Here is a 27,114-nt window from a genome sequence, read left to right as displayed (position 1 = left end):
ATAGATATTCCTAGATCCTACCAGCAAGCCATTGCTCACACACATTGGAGAGGTGTCACGGACTTTGAGATTGATCCTCTCTTAGAGAATGATACTTGGGAGTTAGTCTCTCCGCCTGAGGCTTTAGTTATTGGAAGTCAGTGGGTGTATTCAGTTAAATTGAGGTTTGATAGTAGCTTGGACAAATATAAGGCTAGATTGGTTGCATAGGTGTACAAGCAAGAGTATGGAGTTGGACATGATGAACATTTGCTATAGTTGCCAAGATGACCACAATTTGTCTTCTCCTTTCTATTTCAGCTATGAAAGGTTGGGTTATCCATAAGATGGATGCCAAAAATGCTTTCCTACATGGATATTTGAAGGAGACAGTTTGTATGAAACCCCCTCCAGGCTACTGTGATGATCCACATCTTGTTTGGCAACTCAAGTCCCTTTATGGTCTCAAACAGGCTTTCTGTGCCTAGTTTGATAGATTTAGATCTGTTATTACTGATGCTGGTTTCACTCAAAGCTCCTCAGACTACTCTCTTTTCACCTCATAGGGCCCTCAAGGTATCACACTGTTGCTACTTCATGTTGATATTCTCATCACTGGGATGAGAATTGGAAGTGCACCTTGGTCAATCCTTAGTCAATCCTTCAAAATGAAATGATCTTGGACCAGCTACATACTTTCTAGAATTGGAAGTGCACCACAATTCTAGTGGCTTGCTCATCTTATTGAAACCAAGACAGTTTATACACTGTTTGAAGTCAATTTGAAGTTGAGTAAGGATGACGGTCCACTCTTAGAGGATGCCACTTTCTACCGTCAACTTCTGGGGAGTCTTGTTTACCTCACAATGACTCACCTAGATATCTCTTATGCTTTCCAAATGGTCAGCCAGTTTGTTTTGACTCCTCATCAATCTCATATGACAGCTGTACACCATATCATTCGTTATGTTAGGAGGACTGCTTCTTATGGCATATTCTTTCCTTCCTCCTCACCTCTTCAGTTGTCAGCCTATGCTGATGCTAACTGAGCTGGCTGTCTAGATACTAGATGGTCCACTACAGGATGGTGCATCTTTATGGGGGAGTCTCTCATCTCCTGGAAATGTAAGAAGCAATAGATAGTTTCTAAATCATCCACAGAGGCAGAATATTGAGCCATGTGCTCAGCATGCAGTGAAATCATTTCGCTTCAATCTCTCCTACATGATCTCCATCTTGATCAGTCATCTCCAGTGCCCCTATTTTCTGACAATCTTGGCCGCATCTCACTTCCTCATGTATCTTCCAATCTTCAACTGGTGGACATCCTCACCAAAGCTATGACTAGAGCAAGATATTCCGTTCTTATGAGAAAACTGATGTTATTCTACATCAACTTTAGGGGGAGTGTAGAGACAGGGACAATGAGGGTTAATTTTGTAAGTTTATTTGTTGTTGTACATATTTCTTTATTCTTTCACTGTGTATTATACATCTTGTATACTAGGGACATATTTGTCCTTTTACTCTTCATTAATATAAATATCTTTCTCTTGGTGTGGTCTATTCAGTTAGACACGCCACAAATCTGTTCAGTTTATCTGTTTCAAACTGCAGTGACACTTTGAACCTGGGTAAATGATATTATCACTAAACTTTGCATATTTTTTCTCCTTTTACATGACTAATTGGCTACTAAGAATTCAGGTTTCATATTTCTTTTATTTTTTATTTTACAAGTGTTCATCAATACCATTTACCTTATATGGGACTTTTTATTTGGTGGGTTGGGCTCGAGTCTCCTATGGCATGGACCTGTCCAGCCTACTCAGGTATTAGTAATTCAGTATATCTGGATTCAAACAGTTTTCTTTTCTTTTTTTTTTTTTTTTTTTTTTTTTTTTTTTTTTTTTTTTTTTACTAAGATCTACAGGTTGTCTGGTTGAACTGGTTTTCTGTTTAGGTGACAGTTCATTGGTTTGACTATCTAGAATGGGTCAGACCATTAATCTATTTTGGTCATTGGATAGGATTACTAAGTTTATTTTAAATATTTTATACCTTTGGTTATTTAGTTTGTACAAAGAAAGAGAGACCAGAGAAGAAGTGGTGGGACCTACCACCATTGCTGTCCTATGTTGCTATCAGTTTTTTTCTTTTTTTGTCCAATTCATAGGTATGTCCCTCCTCCTTTCTCTATGTTGTTGGCATGCCAACAAAATACCATTGCTCCCATGCTGTTAACTAACTCGATCTCTCTATTTTTTTCTCTCCCCTTATGCTATTGGCTGAATCTCTTTTTCTCTCTACCTTCTCAGTTTTCTCTGTATTTACTATTTTTTCAATGTTTTTTTAAAGATAGTAGAAAAGCTGAGTTGTTTTTAATGTAAACTTTGTGAAGAAAATAAGAAGATGCTGAAATGTTTCAGCTATAAAGAAAGAAAGAGAAGAAGTAGAAGAGAATGAGAGGTAGCTACTAGTAAGTAGCTGAAAGGACAAGAATACCCTTAGTAGGTTGGCTACTAGTAAGTAGCTGAAAAGACAAAACTTAAACTAACATAAACTGATGGGCCTAAGGCCCAATAACTTCCTAACTAAATAAAGTAAATAAAAATATAACAAAGCTGGGCCTAATAACTTAACATCGGCCCAATAACTCAACACTCCTCCTCAAGTTGGGAATAAATGTCACACATTCTCAACTTGCGTAGATCATGCTCCAGTTTGTTTCTTGCAACACGTTTTGTAAGAACATCAGCAAGCTGCAAATCAGATGCAACATATGGTAAGAAAACTTCCCCTGAAGTCACCTTTTCGCTTATAAAATGTCTGTCCACTTCATTGTGCTTTGTCCTATCATGCTGAACCAGGTTGTGTGAAATGTTAATTGCTGCTTGATTGTCACAGTATAGCATCATAGGTTCTTCTGCCTCAATCCTGATTTCTCCTAACAAGGAATGGATCCAAAGGAGCTTTGAAACTCCCTATGCCATGGCTCTGTATTTAGCTTTTACACTTGACTTTGCCACGACTTTTGTTTCTTACTTTTCCATGAAACTAGATTACCTCCAACAAGAGTGCAAACTCCTGATGTAGATCTCCTATCATCTAAGCATTTTGCCCAATCAACATCTATGTAAGCCTCTAGCTTCAATTGTCCATGGTTAGCAAATAGTATGCCTCTACCGAGGTGTCCCTTCAAATAAGCAAGTATCCTGTCAACGACCTCCCATTGCTGAACTCGTGGGGCATGCATGTATTGACTTACCACATTCACCGCATAAGAGATGTCTGGTCTTGTCATATATAAATATAACAACCGCCCCACTTGTCTCTGATATCTCCCAACATCCTTCACCAGTTCACCTTCTGAAGCATTTATCCTATGATTCTGTGGGGCATGAATGTATTGACTCACCACACCCACTGCATAAGAGATGTCTGGTCTTGTCATACATAAATATAACAACTGCCCCACTAGTCTTTGATATCTCCCAACATCCTTCATGAGTTTACCTTCTGAAGCATTTATCCTGTGATTCTAATCAATAGGTGTATTAGCTGCCTTTGTCCCAAGTTTCTCTGTCTCTTGTAAAAGATCCAAAACATACTTCCTCTGTGAGATGAAGATTCCATGCTTTGATCTTGCCACTTCAATGCCCAAGAAATATCTTAGCTCCCCAAGATCCTTAATTTCAAATTCTCTATGCAGATTCTTCTTCAAGCTATCAATCTCACTCAGATCATTTCCTATAACTACAATATCATCCACATATAATATCAGAACTGACACTAGGGAATCCCTCCGCTTCACAAACAAAGTATGATCTGGTTGAGTCTGAGTATAGCCAAATGCAGCCAAGGCTTTTCTAAACCTATCAAACCACGCTCTGGGTGATTGTTTGAAACCATATAGGGACTTCTTTAATCTGCATACCTTTCCCTTTTTTGTATCATTGTAGAAACCAATAGGAAGATCCATATATAGCTCTTCTTGTAGGTCCCCATTGAGAAAATTATTTTTCACATCAAGTCGGAAGAGGGGCCAAGAGTATGTAGCAGCAAGAGAGAGAAGGATCCGAACTGAGTTCATTTTTGCAACTGGTGCAAAGGTCTCTAGGTAATCTATGCCATAGGTTTGAGTGTACCCTTTTGCAACCAGCCTTGCCTTATACCTTTCTATACTTCCATCTGCCTTGTATTTCACTGTATAAACCCATCTGCATCCAACTGTCTCCTTGCCCTTTGGTAGATCCACAATCTCCCAAGTCTGATTCTTAATCAAAGTTTCCATTTCTTTCTGCATAGCTGTCTTCCACTTAGGTTTGGAGAGAGCCTCACTGACACCCTTGGGTATAGACATGAAATCGAGGGAAGAAAGGAAGGCTCAGTGAGAAGGTGAAAGTCCACTATAGGAGAGATAGTGTGAGATACAATGAGCAGTACACTTTCTCTTCCCTTTTTTGAGTGCAATAGGAAGGTCAAGGTCATCTGCAATGGGGTTAGTGGAATCAATAGGAACTAGAACATCAGAGGAAGAAAGAGGCATACCTGGGTTAGTGTCCGTCGAATCTAGAGTCTCCGAGGAGTTGATAAGAAGTGATGTGGGTTCTTTTGCTGTGGAATCAACCTCCCTATGAAGTTGTAGGCTCTAGCAACATTCTCACTCTGTGAATAGGTTTCTGCAACCCCATCCCAAATCTCCTTAGCTGTGTTAGCCCATAAAAAGATTTTACTTACATGGGGCAGCATAGAATTGCACAACCAAGTCATTACCATATAGTTCTTCTGTACCCATCGGGAGTTGGTCTTGGGTTTCAATTTCTCACCAGTGACATACCCCAACTTCCCACGAGTAAGAATGGCCATCTTTGCAGATCGTGACCATTGTAAATAGTTTGTACCATCTAACTTAACTGTAGTGATGGTCCTTGCCTCGAAAAGGTCTCCAACACCTCATCTTCCTTGTCCCATCTCACTACCTGGTTTGTTTTCAAGTTCGTGGCCCTCCATTATTCTCAAAAGAGGGTTAAAAATCATTTTGAGATGAAAAAAAGGTATGTATCTCCTTCAGGCACCAAAAACACCCTTTTGGTACCGTAGAAGCTCCTCTATCCAAAGATTCCTTTTTCATGGGAGCAGGAGAAGAAAGAGAAGTAGCCGCTCCCTCCAGAGTCCTCTAAAACAGGTGGGACTTGAATCGCTCCCTTAAAAAATCTTTAAGGAACACTAAAAAACTAGGGCACCACTTCCTAGGTCAAAAATGAAGTCCTACAAAAATATGACTCTTTCCCTTTCTCCAGTTCTTCCTGATTTTGGTGAAAAACCCTAGACTAGCTACAAGGCAATGCAGATCCACCAAAAAATCTAACAACTGGGCTTACCTGAGGTCTTCGATCAGCCTCTCACCTCACCATGTAGTCGGCTGATCTAGGGCTGCATGATGGAGCAGCTCAAGTAACCTTCAGTTAGCTCTGATACTAATTAGAAAAGCTGATAGTTGTTTTTAATGTAAACTTTGTGAAGAAAAGAAGAAGATACTGAAAGGTTTCAGCTAGAAAGAAAGAAAGAGAAGAAGAAGTAGAAGAGAATGAGAGGTAGCCAAAAATAATTGGTTCTGCTGCCCCCTTCCTTTGATTTATATACTTTTTAAAAAAAGAATGTACAAATGCAAGAATACCCTTAGTAGGTCGGCTACTAGTAAGTAGTTGAAAAGACATAACTTAAACTAACATAAACTGACGGGCCTAAGGCCCAATAACTTCCTAACTAAATAAAGTAAATAAAAATAAAACAAAGCTGGGCCTAATAACTTAACATCGGCCCAATAACTCAACAAAGATTTCTAAGTTTGGGTGGTCAAACAAACATTTTTTTTTCTGATTATTATTGAACAGTCTGACTGGCTTGGTCAACAGTGGGTTGCAAAAATTAGATCCTATACTATTGGCACCTCTAGCATCTTTGTGTTTATTCATTTATTTGTTTTGGGTATTCAATATCATTGTGTTTATATGCTTAGGTGATGATTCCCCCTTGGAGTTTCTTTGATTCCCTTACTTTAGATATTTGACTTCTAGGAAGCATTGAAAAGGAGGCTTATTGTGAGAATACAGTATGCAAAGTTTCTTCAAGACACAGTTAAAGAAATGGCCAAGGAAGTCCAGAACTCACGAAGTGGAGAAATTAAGAAAACAGCTGAAGATCTTGATGAATTTTTAAACAAGGTACTTTTTGTTGCTGTATTTTTTTAGTAGTTTCTATTTTTTTCCTTTTTTTTTCTTTTTTTTTTAATTTTTTTGAAGATGGTAGTTCCTTTTCTTCCTTTAGATTGATATTTCTATTTAATATACATTGTTAATTTTTGTACCTTCAAATAGGTTAGGACTGGAGGTCGTGTTTCTAATGAGGAGATTTTGGGATTTGCTAAATTGTTTAATGATGAGCTTACATTGGATAATGTCAGAAGGTTAGAATTGCTATTATTACCTCTATGTTTATAAAAGAATTTACCATTTTGATGCATCTTTGCTCATCTAGCCATTCGCATTGATTTAACATCACTATTTGCATTCAAGGTAACATTTTGTCGCTTTTAGGTCCCGACTGGTAAACATGTGCAAATATATGGGAATCAACCCTTATGGAACAGATGCATACCTACGTTACATGCTACGTAAGAGACTTCGTTGGTATGATCTATATGTACATTCTAAGTATATTAATTCATTTATTCTCTGATTTCTTTTAATTTTATCATCTTATTATAATTTTAGTGCTTTTACAAATATAAATCTCCATATGTAGTTATACTTTTTTTTCTGTTTTGGTTTTGGAGAAAAAGACATTGGATTTGTGATGCAGTACAAGCTAACAAATGAAGGAGGAGAAAAAGATCTAAATCTCCAAGGTTTAGTGATTAGGAGAAAGAGGATGCTCAAATTATGATATGGCTATGGAATAATATGGAACCCAAGATAAATGTAAACTTTATGTTGTTAGATACAACCAAGGAAATATGAGATCATGCTAAGAAACTTTACTCTGGACAAGACAACACTACAAGAGCATATTAGCTCTACTAGGACCTTTTTAGTTTGTAGTAGGGAAATCAGACCCTTGAACAGTACTAATCCAGTATGAGAAATCTCAGGAATTCAGCAATTTAACTCAATGTCTATCATCCCTTAACTTTAGATGTCAAAATTAAGCAATAAATGAGGGAACAACTTGATGTAACTAGGTTCTTGGTGGGGTTAAAGTCAGAGTTTGGACCAGTTAGAGCACAAATATTGGGTGGATCTTCTCTTCCTACTCTTGAGTTAGTGTTTGCTCGACTCTGTAGGATTTCTCTAGGACCTACAAAGAGTACTACTACTTTTGACAGATCAATGTTTGTTGTAGCAACAGGGTGTTGTGGGAATAGAGGTGGAGGTCATGGAGTTCAAGGAGGTCGTGGTACCACCATGTTTGATCATGGTAGTCAAAGTAGTGGAGGTCGTGATTCAGGGGGAGGCCATGGTAGAGGATGAGGTAGCACTCCTAGGAAGTGTACTTATTGTGGAATGAAGGGACATACAGTTAACTTCTGTTATGATCTACATGGACCACCTTCCCATGGGCTAACCATGCTGTTATTGTTGGTGGTGAAGTGGCTAATAATCAGTAGAATGATCAAACACCCTTACAACAGATACTACCACAAGTGCTCATTCAGGTATGGCTTGTTTGACATCCAAACCTTCCCATTGGATTATCAATTCTAGAGCCTCTGATCATATGACTGGGGCTTTAGGTGTGTTTTCTTTCCTTTCTTAATCCTCCATATCACAAAGTGTTACTTTAGCCAATTGTTCTACCTCTCCTATTTGTGGTGTTGGTAATGTTGATCTTGCTTCTCTTTCTTTAAAATCTATTTTATATATATCAAAATTTCCATTCAATCTTATGTCTATTGGCAAATTAACCCAAGTCGGCAAGTCCCTTAATTATTCTATCACTTTTTACCCTTCATCTTGTATTTTTTGGGATCTTAAGATGGAGGAGAAGATTGGTGGAGGGCATGAAGCTGGTGCATTATATTATCTTTGTAGTGATACAGTGGACCAGACATGATGTTCCATGTTTATGTGGTCCCATAAGTTTAATTTTTATTTCTTATTGTTGGAAAGTAGAAGATTGACTCTCTGATTGATTCTCCATAATTTTAGGTCCATCAGTTTAGGAAACATACATAAGTTAGTTTCCTAGAATCATGGGACATCCTAGAATCATGAGATATTAATTGGAGAATCCCATTGATATAGAAATTAGTTTTCTAGGAAAAGTTAGTTTCCTATTTTATCGCCTTGTAAGTTAGCTCTGTAATTCTATATAAAGCTGTGTATATGCTCCTTCCAAGACAGTACAATCAAATCACTTTTTCTCAAATTCTCTCATGGTATCAGAGCTGGTCATGACCTAATATACACCGTATCAAATACCACTGCACAATCAGAAGAAGTCTCCTCCCATCAAGCATCTGGCGACCTGCAAAACATTCAGGCAGCATATAGGTTGAACGGGAAAAGTTATTTGAAGTGGTCTCAGTTGGTTCGAACATATTCAAAGGAAAAAGGAAAGCTTAGCCATCTCTTAGGGACGGGACCGAAGGAAGGAGATCCAAGATTTGATGCATGGGACAAATTTGACTCCATGATCATGTCATGGTTATGGAATTCAATGAACCCTGAAATCAGCGGCACATGTATGTTTTTATCCACGGCTAAAGAGATCTGGATGCCATCCGACAAACATATTCAAAGGCACATGATGCAGCACAAGTTGAGGAAATTAAAGTCAAGACTGGAGCGACTAAACAAGGCAGCAAGACAGTTACTGAGTACGCAAATTTACTGCAGAACCTGTGGCAAGAACTCGATCATTATCGGTGCATTGAGACTAAATGTGCAGCGGATGCGGCAATCCTAAGGAGTTTTATCGAAAAAGATCGCGTTTATGACTTTCTTGCAGGACTCAACACAGAATTTGATCAAGTTAGGGTCCAGATTCTCGCCAAAGAAGAGGTACCATCTCTAAATGAGACTATTTCTCTGATTCGTGTTGAAGAAAGCCGTAGGGGGGTTATGCTTGAACCCCGACTACTAGAAGGTTCAGCCATGGCTACAAGGATGGAACAACCGAAAATACTAGAAGGAATGAAGACAAATTTGTCCTTTGCACAGGACAACAAGTAGTCTATTTGGTGTACCTATTGCAAGAAACCAAGGCACTCCAAAGAGAAGTGTTGGAAGCTGAATGGTAAACTGTCGAACAGGTAATGGGGCTACCGAGGAGGACAACAGAAGAGTCGAAATCAAGCTAACTTTACCACGAATCATCCGAGCCAAGAAAAGCCTCCAAAAGATTGAGTTCAATAAGGAGGAGATCGAAAAGTTAAGGGGGCTTCTGGGATCGTTGGAGAAACCTAGTGGTGCAGGCTCTCTTGCAATCTTAGGGTAAGTTTTCTACTCCTCACGGACTAAATGTCTCAGATGAATCTATTAAGGATTTATGGGTTATTGACTCAGGAGCCACAGATCACATGACTCACTCCTCACTACATTTTAGCACTTATACCCCCTGCCCAAGCAATCGAAAAATAGCCATTGCAGACGGTTTCCTTACTACCGGAGCTGGCCTTGGGGATATCCATATTAATCCATCACTTACACTAAAAAATGTCCTTAATGTTCCCAAATTGTCCACTAACCTGGCATCCATCCAAAAACTCACCCATGACATGAACTGTAATGTGTTTTTCTATCCTTCTTACTGTATATTTCAGGACCAGGATTCGGGGAAGAGGATTGGACTTGCTAGGGAGAAGAATGGACTCTACTATCTTGAAGAATCATGCAAATCAAATATTGTCCAGGATAAGTTATCTCTGCCATTCCTTTCATCGCCCAACAAAGACACCATTTGGCTTCACCACTTTAGACTAGGACATCCATCTTTTGGAATTCTGAAAACTATGTTTCCCTCCTTGTTTAAAGGATTGAGTGTTGAATATTTTCATTATGATGTGTGTGAATTTGCAAAACTCAAGCGCGTGCCGTTTCCAATCAGTAACAAGAGAAGTTCAGTCCCATTCTTTTTGACCCATAGTGATATATGGGGACCCTCCACAGTTCCAAATGTGTTTGGCTCACGATGGTTCATCTCTTTTATTGATGATTGCACTAGGGTCTCTTGGATCTTTCTTCTTAAATCTAAATCAGATGTAAGTAGTGTACTCCCAAATTTCCATAACATGATTCAAAATCAGTTTGGGGTCAGAATCAAAAGATTTAGATCGGATAATGCACAGGATTATTTCAACCAAACTTTATCCCCATATTTTCAAAAAGAAAGGATTATCCATGAATCCTCCTGCATTAATACTCCACAACAAAACGGAGTAGCAGAAAGGAAGAATGGTCATCTACTAGCTACAACCCAAGCCTTACTTTTCCACCAGCATGTTCCAAAAACCTATTGGGGGGAAGCTGTGCTTACAGCCGTATACCTTATAAATTGATTACCTTCGAGGGTGTTGGGATTTAAAACACCAATGGAACACTTTCTCAATTTTATCCCGATCTACGTACAACAAATAATCTCACCCCAAGAATTTTTGGATGCACTGCTTTTATCCATGTCCATAGCCATAATAGAGGGAAGTTAGATCGAAGAGCCGTCAAGTGTATTTTTGTGTGTTATTCATCCACCCAAAAGGGTTATAAGTGTTACCACACACCTACCAAAAAATTCTGTCTCTATTGATGTCACTTTTGAAGAAAAAACACCATATTTCACTCAACCTTATCTTTAGGGGGAGTCCTTGTCATTCATTGAAGATAAGGATAGAGATTTGTTCCCGCTTGGTCTACCTATAGTTTCTCAACACCCAAACTAAGCATCTATACCAGTTCAATTTGTGTCTGCACCTATCGAACCACCTCAAACCAAACCAACTTCTTCACCCATTCATACTAGACCCATGGAAGATAATGATGAACTTTGTCTCTATGAGATTGCAGGTATATTCAAGAAGAAGAGACCAGGATCCTAATCTTGTGCAGGTTCAAGATTCAACTCCTAATCCTGAGAATGAGGTAAATACAGTTCTAGAAATTTCTTCTGAATTAGCATCTAACCAAGATCTTCCTATTGCCCTTAGGAAAGGCACAAGAGAATGCACTAAACATCCCTTATATCCCTTAGCAAATTTTGTGTCCTTTAAAAAATTCTCACCATCACATAGGAGTTTCCTAGTTAGTCTAAACACCATTCATATTCCTAATACTTTATCTGAGGCATTATCTGATGAGAAATGGAAAGATGCTATGAAGAAGAGATGCAGGCTCTAGATAAGAGTCAAACATGGGAAATTGTTGACCTACCACCAGGAAAGAAACTCGTGGGCTGCAAGTGGGTTTTCATAGTAAAGTACAAGTCAGATGGCTCTCTAGAAAGATACAAGGCAAGACTCGTGGCAAAGGGATATACACAAACCTATGGTGTTGACTATCAGGAGACATTCACTCCAACGACTAAGATGAATACGGTAAGAATTTTGTTGTCACTAGCAACTAACTTCAACTAGTACTTGGAGAAATTTGATGTAAAGAATGCTTTTCTTCATGGTAATTTAGAGGAGGAGATATACATGGATATTCCTCCGGGCTTCAAAGGAAATCTAAAAGGAAATAAAGTTTGCAAGTTGAAGAAAGCACTATATGGTCTCAAGCAATCACCTAGGGCGTGGTTTGGAAGATTTACTAAAGTTATGCTTGCCATCGGATACAAACAAAGTCAGGGAGATCATACACTCTTTATAAAGCATCCGGATGCAGGGGGAGTCACGACTCTTCTTGTATATGTCGATGACATAATTGTGACAAGAAATGATGAAAAGGAGAAGGAAGCCTTGAGAAGATGCCTAGTCAGAGAATTCGAAATAAAAGAACTTGGGAGATTGAAGTATTTTCTAGGGATTGAAGTAGCTCATTCTAGAGAAGGCATCTTTATCTCACAATAGAAATATGTAACAGATCTTTTAAGAGAGATAGGAAAGTTAGCATGCAAACCATCCTCCACACCGATTGAGCCAAATCACAAATTGGGAGAAGCAAATGAAGATCCAGCCATGAATAGGGAAATGTACCAAAGATTAGTAGGAAAACTTATATATCTTGCCCACACAAGGCCAAACATAGCGTATTCCGTGAGCGTGGTTAGCCAGTTTATGCACAACCCGAAAGAGGTTCACCTATAGGCGGTCTATAGGATACTACATTATCTAAAGGCTAATCCTGGAAAAGGAATCTTGTTTAAAAGAAATACTGGGTTAGCCCTAGAGGCATACACAGATGCAGATTATGCAGGCTTTCCCGTGGATAGGCGGTCCACTACAGGTTATTGTATGTTCCTTGGAGGAAATCTTGTGACATGGAGGAGTAAGAAGCAGAATGTGGTAGCTAGATCAAGTGCGGAGGTAGAATTCAGTGCAATGGCTCAAGGAATATGTGAATTACTATGGCTCAAGATAATTTTGGAATACCTAAAGATCAGATGGGAAGGTCCAGTGAGATTATTCTGCGACAACAAGTCAGCTATTAACATTGTTCACAATCCCGTCCAACATGACAAGACAAAGCACATTGAGATAGATAGGCATTTCATAAAGGAAAAGCTGGATAGCGGATTAATTTGCACTCCATATGTCTCAACGAATGGTCAACTGGCAGATGTGCTGACAAAAGGGCTTTGCAGTGTGGCATTCCAAGGACTTATCTCCAAGCTGGGAATGAAAGATGCATATTCACCACCTTGAGGGGGGAGTGTTGGAAAGTAGAAGATTGACTCTCTGATAGATTCTCCATAGTTTTAGGTCCATCAGTTAAGGAAACATACATAAGTTAGTTTCCTAGAATCATGGGATATTAATTGGAGAATCCCACTGATATAGAAATTAGTTTTCTAGGAAAAGTTAGTTTCCTATTTTATCACCCTGTAAGTTAGCTTTGTAATTCTATATAAAGCTGTGTATATGCTCCTTCCAAGACAGTACAATCAATTCATTTTGATATGGTGGGCTTCTAACATATTGGGCGGGTGTAATGCTCTGCCAAACTGAAGAGTGGATCGAAAATGTAGAGTTCAGTAAATCTGCTCTGGGCAACACCAGATCTAAGATTTCAGACTGATCCGATGTCTCTACAAAGAGATCCAAGAAAAAGGATGAATCCGATGGCGCAGCAGTCCAGAAGAAGAAAAAAATGTAGAGCTCAGATCTATAGCTGATCTCGAAGAAGAATCAAGGACACTCAAGAACCTCCCAAATACTGTTAGAGAGTTCTTGAACCAGCAACAGCAAAGATGACCGAAGAGATACTTTGTGTAGATTAGGTTGTGACCAGCTCTTATACAGTAGAAGATCTAAGATTTCAGACTGATCCGATGTCTCTACAAAGAGATCCAAGAAAAAGGATGAATCCGATGGTGCAGCAGTCCAGAAGAAGAAAAAATTGTAGAGTTCAGATCTATAGCTGATCTCGAAGAAGAATCAAGGACACTCAAGAACCTCCCAAATACTGTTAGAGAGTTCTTGAACCAGCAACAGCAAAGATGACCAAAGAGATACTATGTGTAGATTAGGTTGTGACCAGCTCTAATACAGTAGAAGATCAAGACTGCAATCAGTCTTGAACCCTAATAGATTTTAGGTTAAGGAAAGCAAAAGAAAAGTGAGAGAAAGGAGAAGGAAGAGACGAGAAACAGGAGAACACAAGGGTTTGAAAGGAGGGACAGATTCTAACTCATCTGCCGCCGCCACTCTCTTTAGTATTTATAGGTTATGTTCAGTACATAGAGGAAAGGACAGATCTGCCCTTAGTACTTACATGACAAATAAAGTAAATAACTGAAATAAACAACAGCTGAAATAACAAACTGATCCCAACTGACACTACTATGACTGAAACAAATAAGTACACATGCTGTCCTACGAACACAGTGGGGACCACTGCTGTGGGGCCCACATCAGTGTTCTCTACACTCCCCCTCAAGTTGGGAGTAGATATTTATCATTCCCAACTTGGATAGGTCTGTCTCTAACTTCTTCCTTGGTACAACCTTGGTGAGGATATCCGTGAGCTGCATATTAGATGTGATATACGGTAGACACACTTCTTGTGATGTGACCCTCTCACACAAAATGTTGATCAACTTTGATATGTTTAGTTCTGTCATGCTACACTGGGTTGTGGGCTATATTAATAGCTGCCTGATTATCACAATACAACATTAAGGGCTTTTCATAGTCAATACCCAACTCTTCAAGTAGTGATCTCAGCCACTCCGTTAGCCATTGACCTGTATTCCGCTTCAGCACTAGAGTGGGAAACAACATTCTGCTTCTTACTCCTCCAAGAGACAAGGTTACCTCCCACAAGGGCACAATATCCGGAGGTAGACCTTCTGTCATCAACACTCCCAGCCCAATCGGCATCTGTATAGACCTCCACCTTCATGTGATTATTGTTCTTGAGCAGTATACCTCTACCCGGACATCTCTTCAAGTATGCTAATATTCTCTTTGCCACAAGGAGATGAGAAGTTCTAGGGGACTGCATGTACTGGCTAACAACACTAATTGCATAACTGATATCTGACCGAGTGAGGCAGAGATATAGGAGCTTTCCAACCAACCGTTGGAACATAACTTTGTCTTCAAGAGGCTCCTCGCCCTCTGCACTAATCTTGTGATTTTGTTCGATGGGTGTATCAGCAGACTTAACACCCAACTTTCCAGTTTCCGCCAACAGATCTAGAACATATTTTCTCTAAGAGATAAAAATCCCCTGCTTAGATCTAGCAACCTCAATACCCAAAAAATACTATAGTGCACCAAGATCTTTCACCTCAAACTCTTGATGAAGGAGCTGTTTGAGGGACTCAATCTCATGGCTATCATTTCCTGTCACCACAATATCATCAACATATACTGCAAATAGTGTCAAAGAGGACTCCACCCTCTTGATGAACAGTGTATGATCTGACTGGGCCTGTACATAACCGAACTTTCCAAGGGCTAATCTGAACCTATCAAACCAGGCTCTAGGTGACTGCTTCAAACCATACAATGCCTTGTTCAGTCGACAAACCTTCTTACCTGTCTCTGTATCGTAGAATCTAGGAGGCAACTGCATGTAGACCTCTTCCTATAACTCTCCATTTAGAAAGGCATTTTTAACATCCATCTGGAGCAAGGGCCAATAATGATTTGCTGCGAGGGATAATAGAACTTGGATGGTGGTCATCTTGGCTACTGGGGCAAAGGTCTCCAAGTAGTCTATACCATAAGTCTGGGTGAACCCCTTTGCGACCAGTCGGGCTTTGTAACTTTCAATAGAGCCATTAGCATTATGCTTCGCAGTGAATACCCATCTACATCCAACCGGTTTCTTTCCTTTTGGTAGGTCAACCAGTGCCCAAGTATTATTCTTCAACAGGGCATCCATTTCAACTTGCATTGCATCTTTCCATTCTGGAATTGATAAGGCTTCTTGCAATGTTCTTGGACATTGGCAATGGAAGTGAGATAGGACCGGTAAGAGGGAGATAAGCGATCATAGGATAAGAATTGTGAGATGCTGTGAGCTGTAGATGTGGTGCAATGCCGTTTCCCTTTGCAGACGACAATAGGGAGATCAAGATCATCCACAGGAGGGGAAGTGGCAACAGTGGAAGGTGTCTTAGTAGGCTTTGGATCTGGAGCTGCAGAAGGAACTGGAGCTGGCCGGGACTGCCGATGACTAGGATCAACTTGCCTGCATCGCTTGTGATAGACTCTCAACTCCTGATCCCTTTGACCACCCTCACCACTACAACCTTCATCACCCAGTGGAATAGGTAAAGGAACAGCCCCACTCCCACCGCGAATAGCCCCTCCCACTGCGCTCCCCTTGAGGAAAGAGACTCAAAATCCCACTCTCACTGCTCTCCCCCTAAGGAGAAACCCTAGGATAATAGGGTGTCTCCTCAAAGAAGGTGACATCCATGGAGACAAACCTTTTCCCTGAAACCGGATCATAGCAGCAATAACCCTTTTGAGTTTGTGCATAACCGAGGAAAATGCATTTGGAGGCCTTAGGTTCAAACTTGGAATGATGAGGCTTGAGAAGCTGAACGAAACAGGTACAACCAAAGGTTTTAAGGGGAACAATGAACAACTCCTCGTCTGGGTATAGAAGGGAAAAAGGGGTTTTTATATCAAGAACCCGGGAAGGAACCCGATTAATGAGATATACTTCCGTGAGGATAGCATCACCCCAGAAGCGAATAGGTGCATTGGAAGTAAGCATAATGCTTCTAGCCACCTCCAAGATGTGCCTATTCTTCCTTTCGATAACGCCGTTCTGCTGCGGTGTATGAGGGCAAGTGCTCTGGTGAATTCCATGGCTAAGAAGGTAGGAGGTCAATGGCTTAGCAAAGTATTCCTTTGCATTATCAGATCTAAGGACTTTGATTTTGGCCCCAAACTGAGTGAGAATTGTCTAATGGAAGTTTTGGGTCATAGCAGAAACCTCATCCCGAGAACGCATAAGATAGACCCAAGAAAAGCGGGCATGATCATCAACAAATAGTAGAAAATATCTATACCCACCCATAGAAGAGATGTGATATGGCCCCCAAACATTAGTATGCACAATATCAAAAGAAGAATTACTCCTTTTATTACTCAAAGAATAAGAAGTTCTACAATGTTTGGCAAACTCACAACTCTCACACCTCAACTTTTATAACTCAACAGACTCAAATAAAGCAGGAAACAAACTCTTCAAAGACCTGAAAGACAAATGGCCTAATCGATTATGCCAAAGCATAACCGAACTCACAGACTGAGAAACAAAAGACTTCTTATCCACTGACTCCTCCCGATGAGAACTCTCTCCAAGCAGATAGATCCCATTCGTCTCACAGCCAGTCCCAATCACCTTCCTCATCTCCAATTCCTGAAAAACACATCGGTCAGGGAAAAAGGTTACTGAACAGTTCATGTGTTTGGTAATACTACCGACTGAAAGCAGGTTAGTATCAAGCTTAGGAACATGTAAGACAGAAAATAAAGAGATAGTATCCGATAGCTTGATGTCACCCTTGCCCGAAATGGGAACAAGAGAGCCATCAACAATGGATACTCTATCTCAGCCAGAGGACAAGTGATAAGAAGTGAACAATGATGGCAAGCTAGTCATATGGTCGGATGCACCTGAATCTATTACCCAGTAGTGGTCAGTATTACCTGGAGATGAGGCATGGTAAGCTGAGGCTCGAGTACTTGAATGTGCAAACGCAGATGTGGTCGGAGCTGATGATGACTGAGACGGTTGAGCTGAACTCCCAATTTCCTTTTCCAACTGTATGAGGGCAACCCGAACAACGGCTAAGGTCTCTAGGGATGTGCCTGATGAGAATGCTGAATCAGTGTTCACGGCCACATGAGCATTGCCCTTCTTATTTCTTAGTTTTGCTGGGACCAAGTGAGGATGTAACTTCCAACAAGTATTTTTTGTGTGCTTGGGTTTCTTGCAATGTTCACATACCAGGTCCCATTTATCTTCCTTCTTCCGGTCCCTTTCTGGATCACCCCCTGACTTAGGTTTAATAGCTGTCAGGGCCGAGAAAGGGGGTTGAGGCTACATCATGACTTTTCTCCTGGTCTCTTCACTATGCACCGGGGAGTATGCTTGAGAGAGGGTCACACTATCTCTGGTCAGTATCTATTGCCGCACAATGTCATATTCTGAATTCAAGCCAGCCAGAAACTCAAACACCCTATTTGTCTCGACTTGCTTTCTGTGAGTCTGTGCATCTTCGGGACTCTCCCACTCAAGGGTCTCTAGATGGTCAATCTCATGCCACAAGGATTTCAAGGTAGAGAAGTAGACCGAAACTGGCTTCTCTCCTTGTTTAAGGCTGTTCACCTCACACTTCAGTTCATAGGCTCTGGCAACATTAAGGGGTTGGGAATAAGTTTCTTTCACAACATCCCATATCTCCTTGGCTGTCTTTTCCCACAAGTAATTTCAACTGATATGTGGCTGCATAGAATTACACAGCCATGCCATAACCAAATAGTTCTCTTGAACCCACTTGGTGTATGTTGGGCCCTCCTTGGAAGGTTCTTTCACATCTCCCAAGAGGTAACCCAGTTTTCCCCTTCCTCCAATAGCCATCATGGCTGATTGAGACCATTCCAAGTAATTTGACCCATCAAATCTCACAGTTGTAATTTGAAACCCAGTTTCAGATACACTACCATAACTGTTGTTTCCAAAACTACTTTCTCCCTGATTTTTAAACTCATCTTTGGTCAAGAATCAGTAGCTACAAACTATTAGAGCCACTACACCAGAAAATAGCACTTGGACAATCGGTCACAACCAGAAAACAGTATGAAATCAATGCAGGTCTGATCTGAAACCAATCTGTAATCACAGTATATGCATGAAACCAATGCCAATCTGATCTGAAATCAATCGGCAAGCACAGTACCAGGCAGTCTGTCAAGTTTTTTATCCCCTAGAAGAGCAATCTGAGATGCTATTTTCTGAAACCAGCTTAGAGAGCAATCTGAGATGCAGGAGCAGAATTAGGGTTTCAATCGTAGGTCTGAAATAAGTGCTCAGCCGCACTCTCCAAGCAGTCCGTACAGTTAGGACCTGTCGTAGGGCCAATATGAAACCCTAAAACTGATCACCTCTGAGAGAAGGGGGTTCGGCCCAACAGTCAAGCCCTAGATTAAAGAAAAAAACTTGAAAGCAGTTCGGCCTCTCCTTCTAGATAGGTCCAACCTATCTCGACTGATAGCAGTCTCTGGAAACTAAATAAAACTTACTTATGGAATGCTGTTCACTGCCTTCCAGGGTTACCTGAACCCTAAACTGATGGACCTAACATTATGGAGAATCAATTAGAGAGTCAATCTTCTACTTCCTAACATAGGGCTTTTGAGTTGAAATTTGAAGTTAACAATTTGAAGCAGGGTGAGAAACCCGTATCAGTTTATTACTCCACTATGAAATCCCTATGGCATGAGATAGATCATCTTGAAACAATCGAGTGGGATAGTAATAAAGATGCAACAACCTTTAACAAGTTGGTTGAAAGAAATAGAGTTTTTGAATTTCTTGCGGGTCTGAATTCTGATTTTGACATTGTTAGACAACAGCTTCTCACTAGGGAAAGTGTTACCTTTTCTCAAGCCTACTCTCTAGTACATAGTGAAGAGAGTACAAGGAAGGTTATGCTTCAAAATTCTCAGATGGAAGTGGCATTAGCTGCTACAAGACACAAGTATAGTGGTGAGAGGGAGAAAGAGATGAAGAATGAAGGAATGAAGGGTGTGTTTTGTCAGTATTGCAAGAAACATAGGCATACAAAAGACACTTGTTGGAAGCTTCGCCAAAATCTTGTATCGGAAAGACTCAGGAATAAGAAAGGTATTATGATTCGGCTTGCCCTTGAGTTCTATTAGTTTGATAACATCCAAGAAGAGAGAAGAAGAAAGAAGAAAGAAAGAGAGAGAGAGAAAGGAGGAGAAAAGGAGAGAAGAAATGTCTGGTTGGAATGAGAGAAAAATTATCTCTCCCATTCGGCCAAATATGTTTTATATTAACGGAAAAGACACATGTGCCCCTAATTAAGTGAGGGAGACTAGTTCTAACATAATATTACACATTAGCAACCTCAACACAAGTATAAAGATAGAAATACCCCTACATACTCGACACTAACACTCCCCCTCAAGCTGGTGAGTATATATCATATAATCCCAACTTGTTACATATGTATTCCACTCTTCCCCGACTCAACCCTTTAGTAAATAAGTCTGCCCACTGGTTCCCTGTGTTAACATATGTTGTGTCTATCACTCCACTTAGCACCTTCTCTCTCACAAAGTGGCAGTCAACCTCTATGTGCTTGGTTCTTTCATGAAACACCAAATTAGAAGAAATATGAACTGCAGCCTGATTGTCACAGTAGAGTTTCATTGGAGTGTTAACATTGTATCCTATCTCTTGTAGAAGGTTCCTTAGGCACACTAATTCACAAGTAGTATGTGCCATGGCTCTATATTTTGCCTCTGCACTACTTCTCTCCACGATTGTTTGCTTTTTACTTTTCCATGTCACCAGATTACCCCCAAGAAAAGTGCAATAACCTGTGGTAGATCTCCTATTAGACATAGAACCGGCCCAATCAGCATCAGTATATCTTTTTATTTCAAGTTTTCCACCACTTTTGTATTTCAAACCATGACTAGGAGCCCCTTTTAAATACTTCACAGTTCTTAGAACCGCATCCCAATGAGGAACCAGAGATTTCTGCATGAACCGACTTACCACACTAACCGCAAAAGAAATATCTGGCCGAGTAATGGTTAGGTAGTTCAGTTTACCTACAAGTCACTGGTATCTGCCAGGGTCTTCAAACACTTCACCCATATTACTACTCAACTTAGTATTTGTTTCCATAGGTGTTTCAGCTGGTTTAGCACCTAACAAACCTGTTTCCTCTTGCAAATCAAGCACATATTTCCTCTGACACAAATTAATACCATGCTTAGATCTTACTACTTCTATCCCCAAGAAATATTTCAATTTACCAAGGTCCTTTGTTTGAAAATGTTCCTACAGAAAAGTCTTCAACCTATCAATGCCTATTTTATCATTCCTGGTAATAATAATATCATCTACATACATCACCAATAGGATTTTTCCTGCCTGAGAGTCATGACTGAAGACTGAATGATCAACTTGGCACTATTTCATACCAAACTTCTTTACCACCTCACTGAACCTACCAAACAATGCTCGAGGAGACTATTTAAGCCCATAAATAGCCTTCTTTAGTCTGCATACCTTACCATCCTCCCCTGAGCAACAAACTCCGGTGGTTGCTCCATATAGACCTCCTCGAGCAAATCACCATGCAAGAAAGCATTCTTGATATCAAGCTGATAGAGGGGTTAACCATACATAGCAGCAAGAGAGATCACAACACGAACCGAACCTATCTTAGCAACTAGGGAAAAGGTCTCTGTGTAGTCAATACCATAGGTTTGGGAGTACCCTTTTGCAACCAATCTAGCTTTCAGTCGCTCTACACTACCATCAGGTAAATACTTAACAGTATAAACCCACTTAGAACTGACAGCCTGCTTCCCAGGAAGAAGAGTGGTGAGGTCCCAAGTATGAATATGAGTTAGAGCTGAGAGTTCTTCTTCCATTGCACGACACCATCCTAGAGAGGCAAGGGCTTCCTGGACATCCTTAGGGTCAACAACAGAGAATAACAAAGAGATAAACTGGCGATGGGAAGTGGAAAGGTGAGTGAGTGAAGCATAATTAGAAATAGGATGAAGGGTACAAGTGCGTTTACCTTTCTGCAAGGCAATGGGAAGATCAAGATCAAATACTAGGTTTGTGGATGGTGCAGAGACAATTGCCAGATTTGTCGATGTTGATGGAGCTGGAGGAGCAGTCGGTACATGTGGGCGATGTGTATACACTTGACGGATGGGTGGCCGTTCAACAGGTGGTGGCACTGGAGGCAAGGACTTGGTCACAGCTGGAACAAGAGGAACAAAATCCGCAACTGGAAGAGGAAGAGGAAGAGGTGATGAGGAGGAAGAAACATCGCCGGACCCCAAGATAAACGGAGTAGACTCAAAGAAGGTAACATCAGCACACACAAAGGAACGTCGAGAACTAGGATGATAATACTTATACCCTTTCTTGGTCTGGGAATAGCTAAGGAAGATGCACTTAATGGAGTGTACATCTAACTTGTCCTTCCCAGGGCCCAGATTATGGACGAAGCAGACACACCCAAAAACTTGAGGAGAAAGAGGAAATGGAGATAAGGTGGGAAACAAGATAGTGAATGGGGAATGACCACCAAGGATAGATGTGGACATCCAATTAATAAAGAAGCAAGAAGTAAGCACCGCATCACTCCAAAAGGGTTTGGGAACATTCATGTGATGCATGAGGGATCGAGTTGTTTCCAAAAGATGACGATTCTTTCTCTCAGCCACCCATTTTGTTGTGGGGTGTAGGTACATGAGGTCTGATGTATAATGCCATGTTGGTCCTAGTATTCTGGAAATGATGAAGAGAAATATTCACGACCATTATCGGAATGAAAAATTTTAATGTTAACACCAAATTGGTTGCGAATCTCAACATAAAATTTTTGGAAGATGGTAAACAATCCACTCCTTTCTTTCATTAAATAGAGTCACGTCATCCTTGAATAATCATCAACAAAAATGACAAAATATCTATATCCATTGTATGCCATCACTCTGAATGAACCAAAGAAAAAGGATTTGACACACGGTTATCAACCCTAGGACTAAAGGGAATACCATGATGTTTCCCCAACTGACATGACTCACAATCTAAAATAGAAAGTTGACTCAACGAAGGAATCAAAGACTTTAAAACTTTCAGCGAAGGATGACCAAATTGACAGTGCCACTGGAGAGGAGAGAGAGATGACTGGAGAGCTGTTGATGTTCTTCCACTACCGTCAAAATAATACAATCCACCAGCTTCATGCCCTCCACCAATCTTCATCCCCGTCTTGAGATCCTGAAAAACACACGAAGAAGGGTAAAAAATAATAGAGCAATTGGGTGACTTGGTCAACTTACTAATAGATATAAGGTTAAACGGAAATTTAGGGACATACAAAATTGAGGATAAAGATAAGGGGGTCATGTTAACATTGCCAATACCACAAATGAAGGATGTAGAACCATTAGCAAGGATAACAAATTATGATGTTGAGCAATGAGAGATGGAAGAAAAGACACCTAGAGTTCCAGTCATGTGATCGGAGGCTCCAGAGTCAATAATCCAGGGATTGGGTGTGGATGCCAAACAAGCCATACTTGAGTGTGCGAGAGTAGTTGTGTTCTGCTGAGATGTGGATTGGACAAACCTCTCATACTCATTACGGGGGACACTCATCATCTTCTTCCCGGGAACATTTGTGGATGTAGGAAGCATCTGATCAACTGAATGACTCTCCTGTCTGAAACTGCTATCACTAGTCATGGCATGATTGGCCCAAGTTGAGGGTGAACCATGCAAGTCATAGCAATAATTAATGGTATGTCCATCCATACCACAATGAGTACACCTCCTCGGACCCGAACCACGTCCTTTGCCATGGGCTCCCCTTGAATCTCTACCTCCAGTACAACCACCACTCCGGCCATATACCAGACCACTGCTACTACTATGGCAAGACTGAGCTCCACCTCTAACACCACAGTCCCTCGATTCTGAAAGGCTGATCTATCGGAAACATTAGATTTCTCAGTAGATCCAATGGAAATCCTCCAAAGTCGAGCAAACACCTCTTCTAAGGAAGGGAGAACTGACCCTCCTAGTATCTGAGCCCTTCAGCCCCACCAAAAATCGAGTTTACATCAAGTTGTTCTCTCTGCTGTTAGTGAATTTTGACATCAGAAGTGAGGGGGTGATAAACATTCAACTCATTACGAATGTTTCTCATACTAGCATAGTACTCCTCCAGACTTTGATTACCCTATTGCAGATTAAAGTATTCCTGATATAGTTGATATACTCTGGTTGTATTGTCTTGACCAGAATACAACTTCTTAGCATGATTCCACACATCTTTGGCAGTGTCAAGAAACATGAAATTTACACTAATCTTGGGTTCCATATTGTTCCATAACCACGTGATAATCTGTGCATCCTCTTGTTCCCAGTCATCATACTCATGAGAATCAGTGGAGGGTTTTTCCTACCTTATGTGTTTCACCTTCTTCTTTGCCTTTAGAAAAACTTCTATAGGTTTAGCCCAAGGTACATAATTCTCTCTGTTGGTTCGGCTGTCTTAATTTGTTTGTTTATCTTTGTTGGGTCTTAAGTCATTAGTTATTGGGCCTTAGTTACTGGGCCTAATCTTATTTAGTGTTTATTTTGACTAGGTGTCCCATCACTAATCAGGGGCATTCTTGTCTATTTATGTAACATTATGTAATGTTCTTATATATAATAGATTAGGGCTGGCTGAGGACGATTCTGCCGCCCATCTCATATCTTCTTCTTCTTCTTCTTCTTCTCTCATTCGACAGCCCTATTTCAGCAAACATGGTATCAGAGCACTAATCTTTCGACTGGTTACAACAGCCACCTCTTCTTCTACTCGTAGTTAACTCTCTCATCTTTTTTTTTCTTGGTTGCTGCAAAGAACCCCTAGGGTTGGTCGTAGAACACAACTAGACCTACATCTAGGGTTTCCCTTGGTTGTAGGGCCCAAGGGGAGTTAGACCCAGAGGCTGATGCCGTAATAGACGCAGTATAGCAGACTGTAGCCATTTGGCTAAGATAGATTTGTGTAGAACAGATATAGGCAGAAGGACTAATCTCAGCAGTCCTAGAACTGTTCGTGGGTGAGGTTATAACCTGCGATAGCAGTGCTTAGCACACAGTAGAAGCAACATAGCAAGTTGCAGGCTGCGGCAACAGTGATTAGAACACAGCAGAAGGTAGCACAACAGAGTATAATCTGTGACAGCAGTAATTAGGGCACAGTGTGCAGTGTAGTACTCGGTGTTTCAGCTCTGTGTCGGGTTCTCAGGACTGAGTTTACAGTGCAGCAAGTTCCGTAAGTGTGAAATAGTTCACTATATATTGCGTTTACAGTCTTGACATTTACGAGTAAGTGAAGATGTCTTCCATATCTGGGGAAGTGTCTTCTAGAGATGTTAGGGCTTGTGGGAGGTCTCCTAATCTGGAGAATCCAAATCTGCACAGCCTACAGATCACAAGTGTGTTGTTGGATGAGTACAACTTCAGAGAATGGTCTGTCTCAGCCATGCTTTTCATCACATCCCAAGAACTCACTGGTTACTTGGACGGGTAGAAGAAGGAACCAGAAGTGGGGAGTGCTGAATATGCAGCTTGGCGCAAGGAGAATGCTACAGTTATGTCCTGGCTACTTGCCTCAATGACTCCAAGAGTAGGTAGGACTGTTCAACATTTCTCCACGGCTGCCAAGATATGGGAAAAAGTTTCTAGAACCTATGGGCAGAAAAAGAATAATGCCAGAATTTACAGACTGAATCAAGACATTGCTGCCTTGAGGCAAGGAGATATGAGTGTTGCAACATATTTTGCTACACTAGAAGGACTATGGGAAGAGTTAGATCACCACCTTATTATTGATTGGGAGAGTGCTGGAGACAAGGAAAAGCATTTTCTGGCTGGCCTAGATCCTGTATATGAGAGCATAAGGTCCCAAATTCTGGGAAGGGATGAAGTGCCAGACTTACATCATGTTTACTACCTTGTGAGGAATGAAGAGGTGAGAAGAAAAGAGATGCAGGTTGATACTCAAACAAAACTAGCTGAACAGTCTGTGGAACATTCGGCCCTAATCTCTACAAATCAAAGGGGAAACAGTCACTCTGACAAGAGACATCTGAAGTGCACCCACTGTGGAGGGGAAAGGCATGTGAAAGAGACCTGTTGGGTTCTCCATCTGCATCTGAAGCCAGGTGCATTGAGGAAAGATAAGAAGCATCTGAAGGGTCAATCTGCAAGTGTGAATCTGGCTACGGGTCAAAGTGATGATGGTTCAAAACACTCATCTACAGTTACTTCCTCTTCCATGGGACAGACTACTAATTCCCCTCGAACCGGGTCCTTGGGTTTTACTGCCGATGAGGTAGAGGTACTTAGCCGGGGCCTAGCCCGTCTAAAGACCAATTCTCTTCCATCCTCCTCCCTTGCCAGATCAGGTATTGTCTCTCCCTTTAGTGCAACTAGTACTATTGATCCTGCCTCTTGGATTATTGATTCTGGTGCAACTGACCACATGACACACATGTCTTCTCTATTTTCTTCCTATCATTTAATGTCTGGCCAAGATAAAATGAGGGCTGCTGATGGTTCTCTCCCTACCATCTCTGGGAAAGGAGTGGTTGACCTAAGCAAGGACCTCTCACTCAAATCTATCTTGCATGTTCCCAATCTTTCTTCAAATCTCTTATCTGTTTCAAAGCTTACCAAAAATTTGAATTGTAGCATAACCTTTTTTCCTACTCATTGTGTCTTTCACGACAGACTGACGAAGAGAACGATTGGGAGCGGTCATGAGTGTGGAGGTGTCTACTACCTTGATGCAGACATCAGTTCGACCTTGCAAACATCTGCTACTTGTAGTCAGTCCAATGTGGAGTCAATAGCTAGGTTACATCTGTGGCATGCTAGGCTAGGTCATTTACCTTTTTCATCTTGGAAGTGTTGTTTCCAGAATTATTCAAAGGTGTTTCAAGTCAAGAGTTAATTTGTGAAGTCTGTCAACTATCAAAGCAATGTAGAACTGTTTATTCAACTTCGAGTAATGAAATTTGAGCTTCTTTTGACTTAGTCCACTCTGATGTTTGGGGCCCCTCTCCCATTATTTCTGTTGATGGCTTTCGATACTTTATCAGTTTTATTGATCACTATTCTCGATGCACATGTATCTACTTATTAAAAGCACGAGAAGAAGTGCTGCGGGTAACCATGACATTTTGCAAAATGATTGAAACACAATTTGGTACGAAGGTCAAACAATTCAGGTCAGATAATGCTATAGAATACTTTGAAAGGTCCTTGAATCTGTTTATGGAGGATGCTGGAATGATTCATCAGTCATCTTGTGCTAGTACCCCCCAACAGAATGGGGTTGCTGAGCGCAAGAATAGGCACCTATTGGAGACTGCTCGAGCCTTACTATTTCAGCACAAAGTTCCAAAAAACTATTGGTCTCAAGCAATCCTTACTGCATCATATCTGATAAATCGAATGCCATCCAAGGTATTGGGGATGAAAACTCCTTTCTCTGTTCTTTGCCCTCATCTTCTTGACTTTTCTCTTCCACCGAGAGTCTTTGGTTGTGTATGCTTTATACATATCAAGGATCCGAAGAAGACCAAATTGGATCCTAAGGCTACAAAGGGAATCTTTTTGGGGTACTCCCCTACTCAGAAGGGATACAAGTGTTATGATC

At 40.7% G+C, this 27,114-nt stretch overlaps 1 protein-coding gene across 3 annotated transcripts in view; it reads left to right on the top strand.

The window, feature by feature from the left end:
• Positions 1–27,114, top strand: part of LOC148873424 (uncharacterized) — a 94,393-nt gene that overhangs the window by 16,793 nt on the left and 50,486 nt on the right. For all 3 annotated transcript variants that reach the window (XR_016109586.1, XM_088976353.1, XM_088976349.1), the window contains 3 exons: positions 6,060–6,206; positions 6,360–6,448; positions 6,579–6,671. Coding sequence is in view for 2 of the 3 variants with exons in the window: in XM_088976353.1 (XP_088832479.1) it covers positions 6,060–6,206; positions 6,360–6,448; positions 6,579–6,671 (329 nt within the window). In the remaining variant the exon portion in view is untranslated. The remainder of the gene's footprint in view (positions 1–6,059; positions 6,207–6,359; positions 6,449–6,578; positions 6,672–27,114) is intronic.

The sequence above is a fragment of the Nelumbo lutea genome, chromosome 1, assembly GCF_056320005.1.
Source record: "Nelumbo lutea isolate HS-2025 chromosome 1, American lotus-T2T, whole genome shotgun sequence".
Lineage (NCBI taxonomy): Eukaryota > Viridiplantae > Streptophyta > Magnoliopsida > Proteales > Nelumbonaceae > Nelumbo > Nelumbo lutea.
The sequence above is the reverse complement of the archived record's forward strand: the minus strand, read 5'-3'. Positions and strand labels throughout refer to the sequence as shown.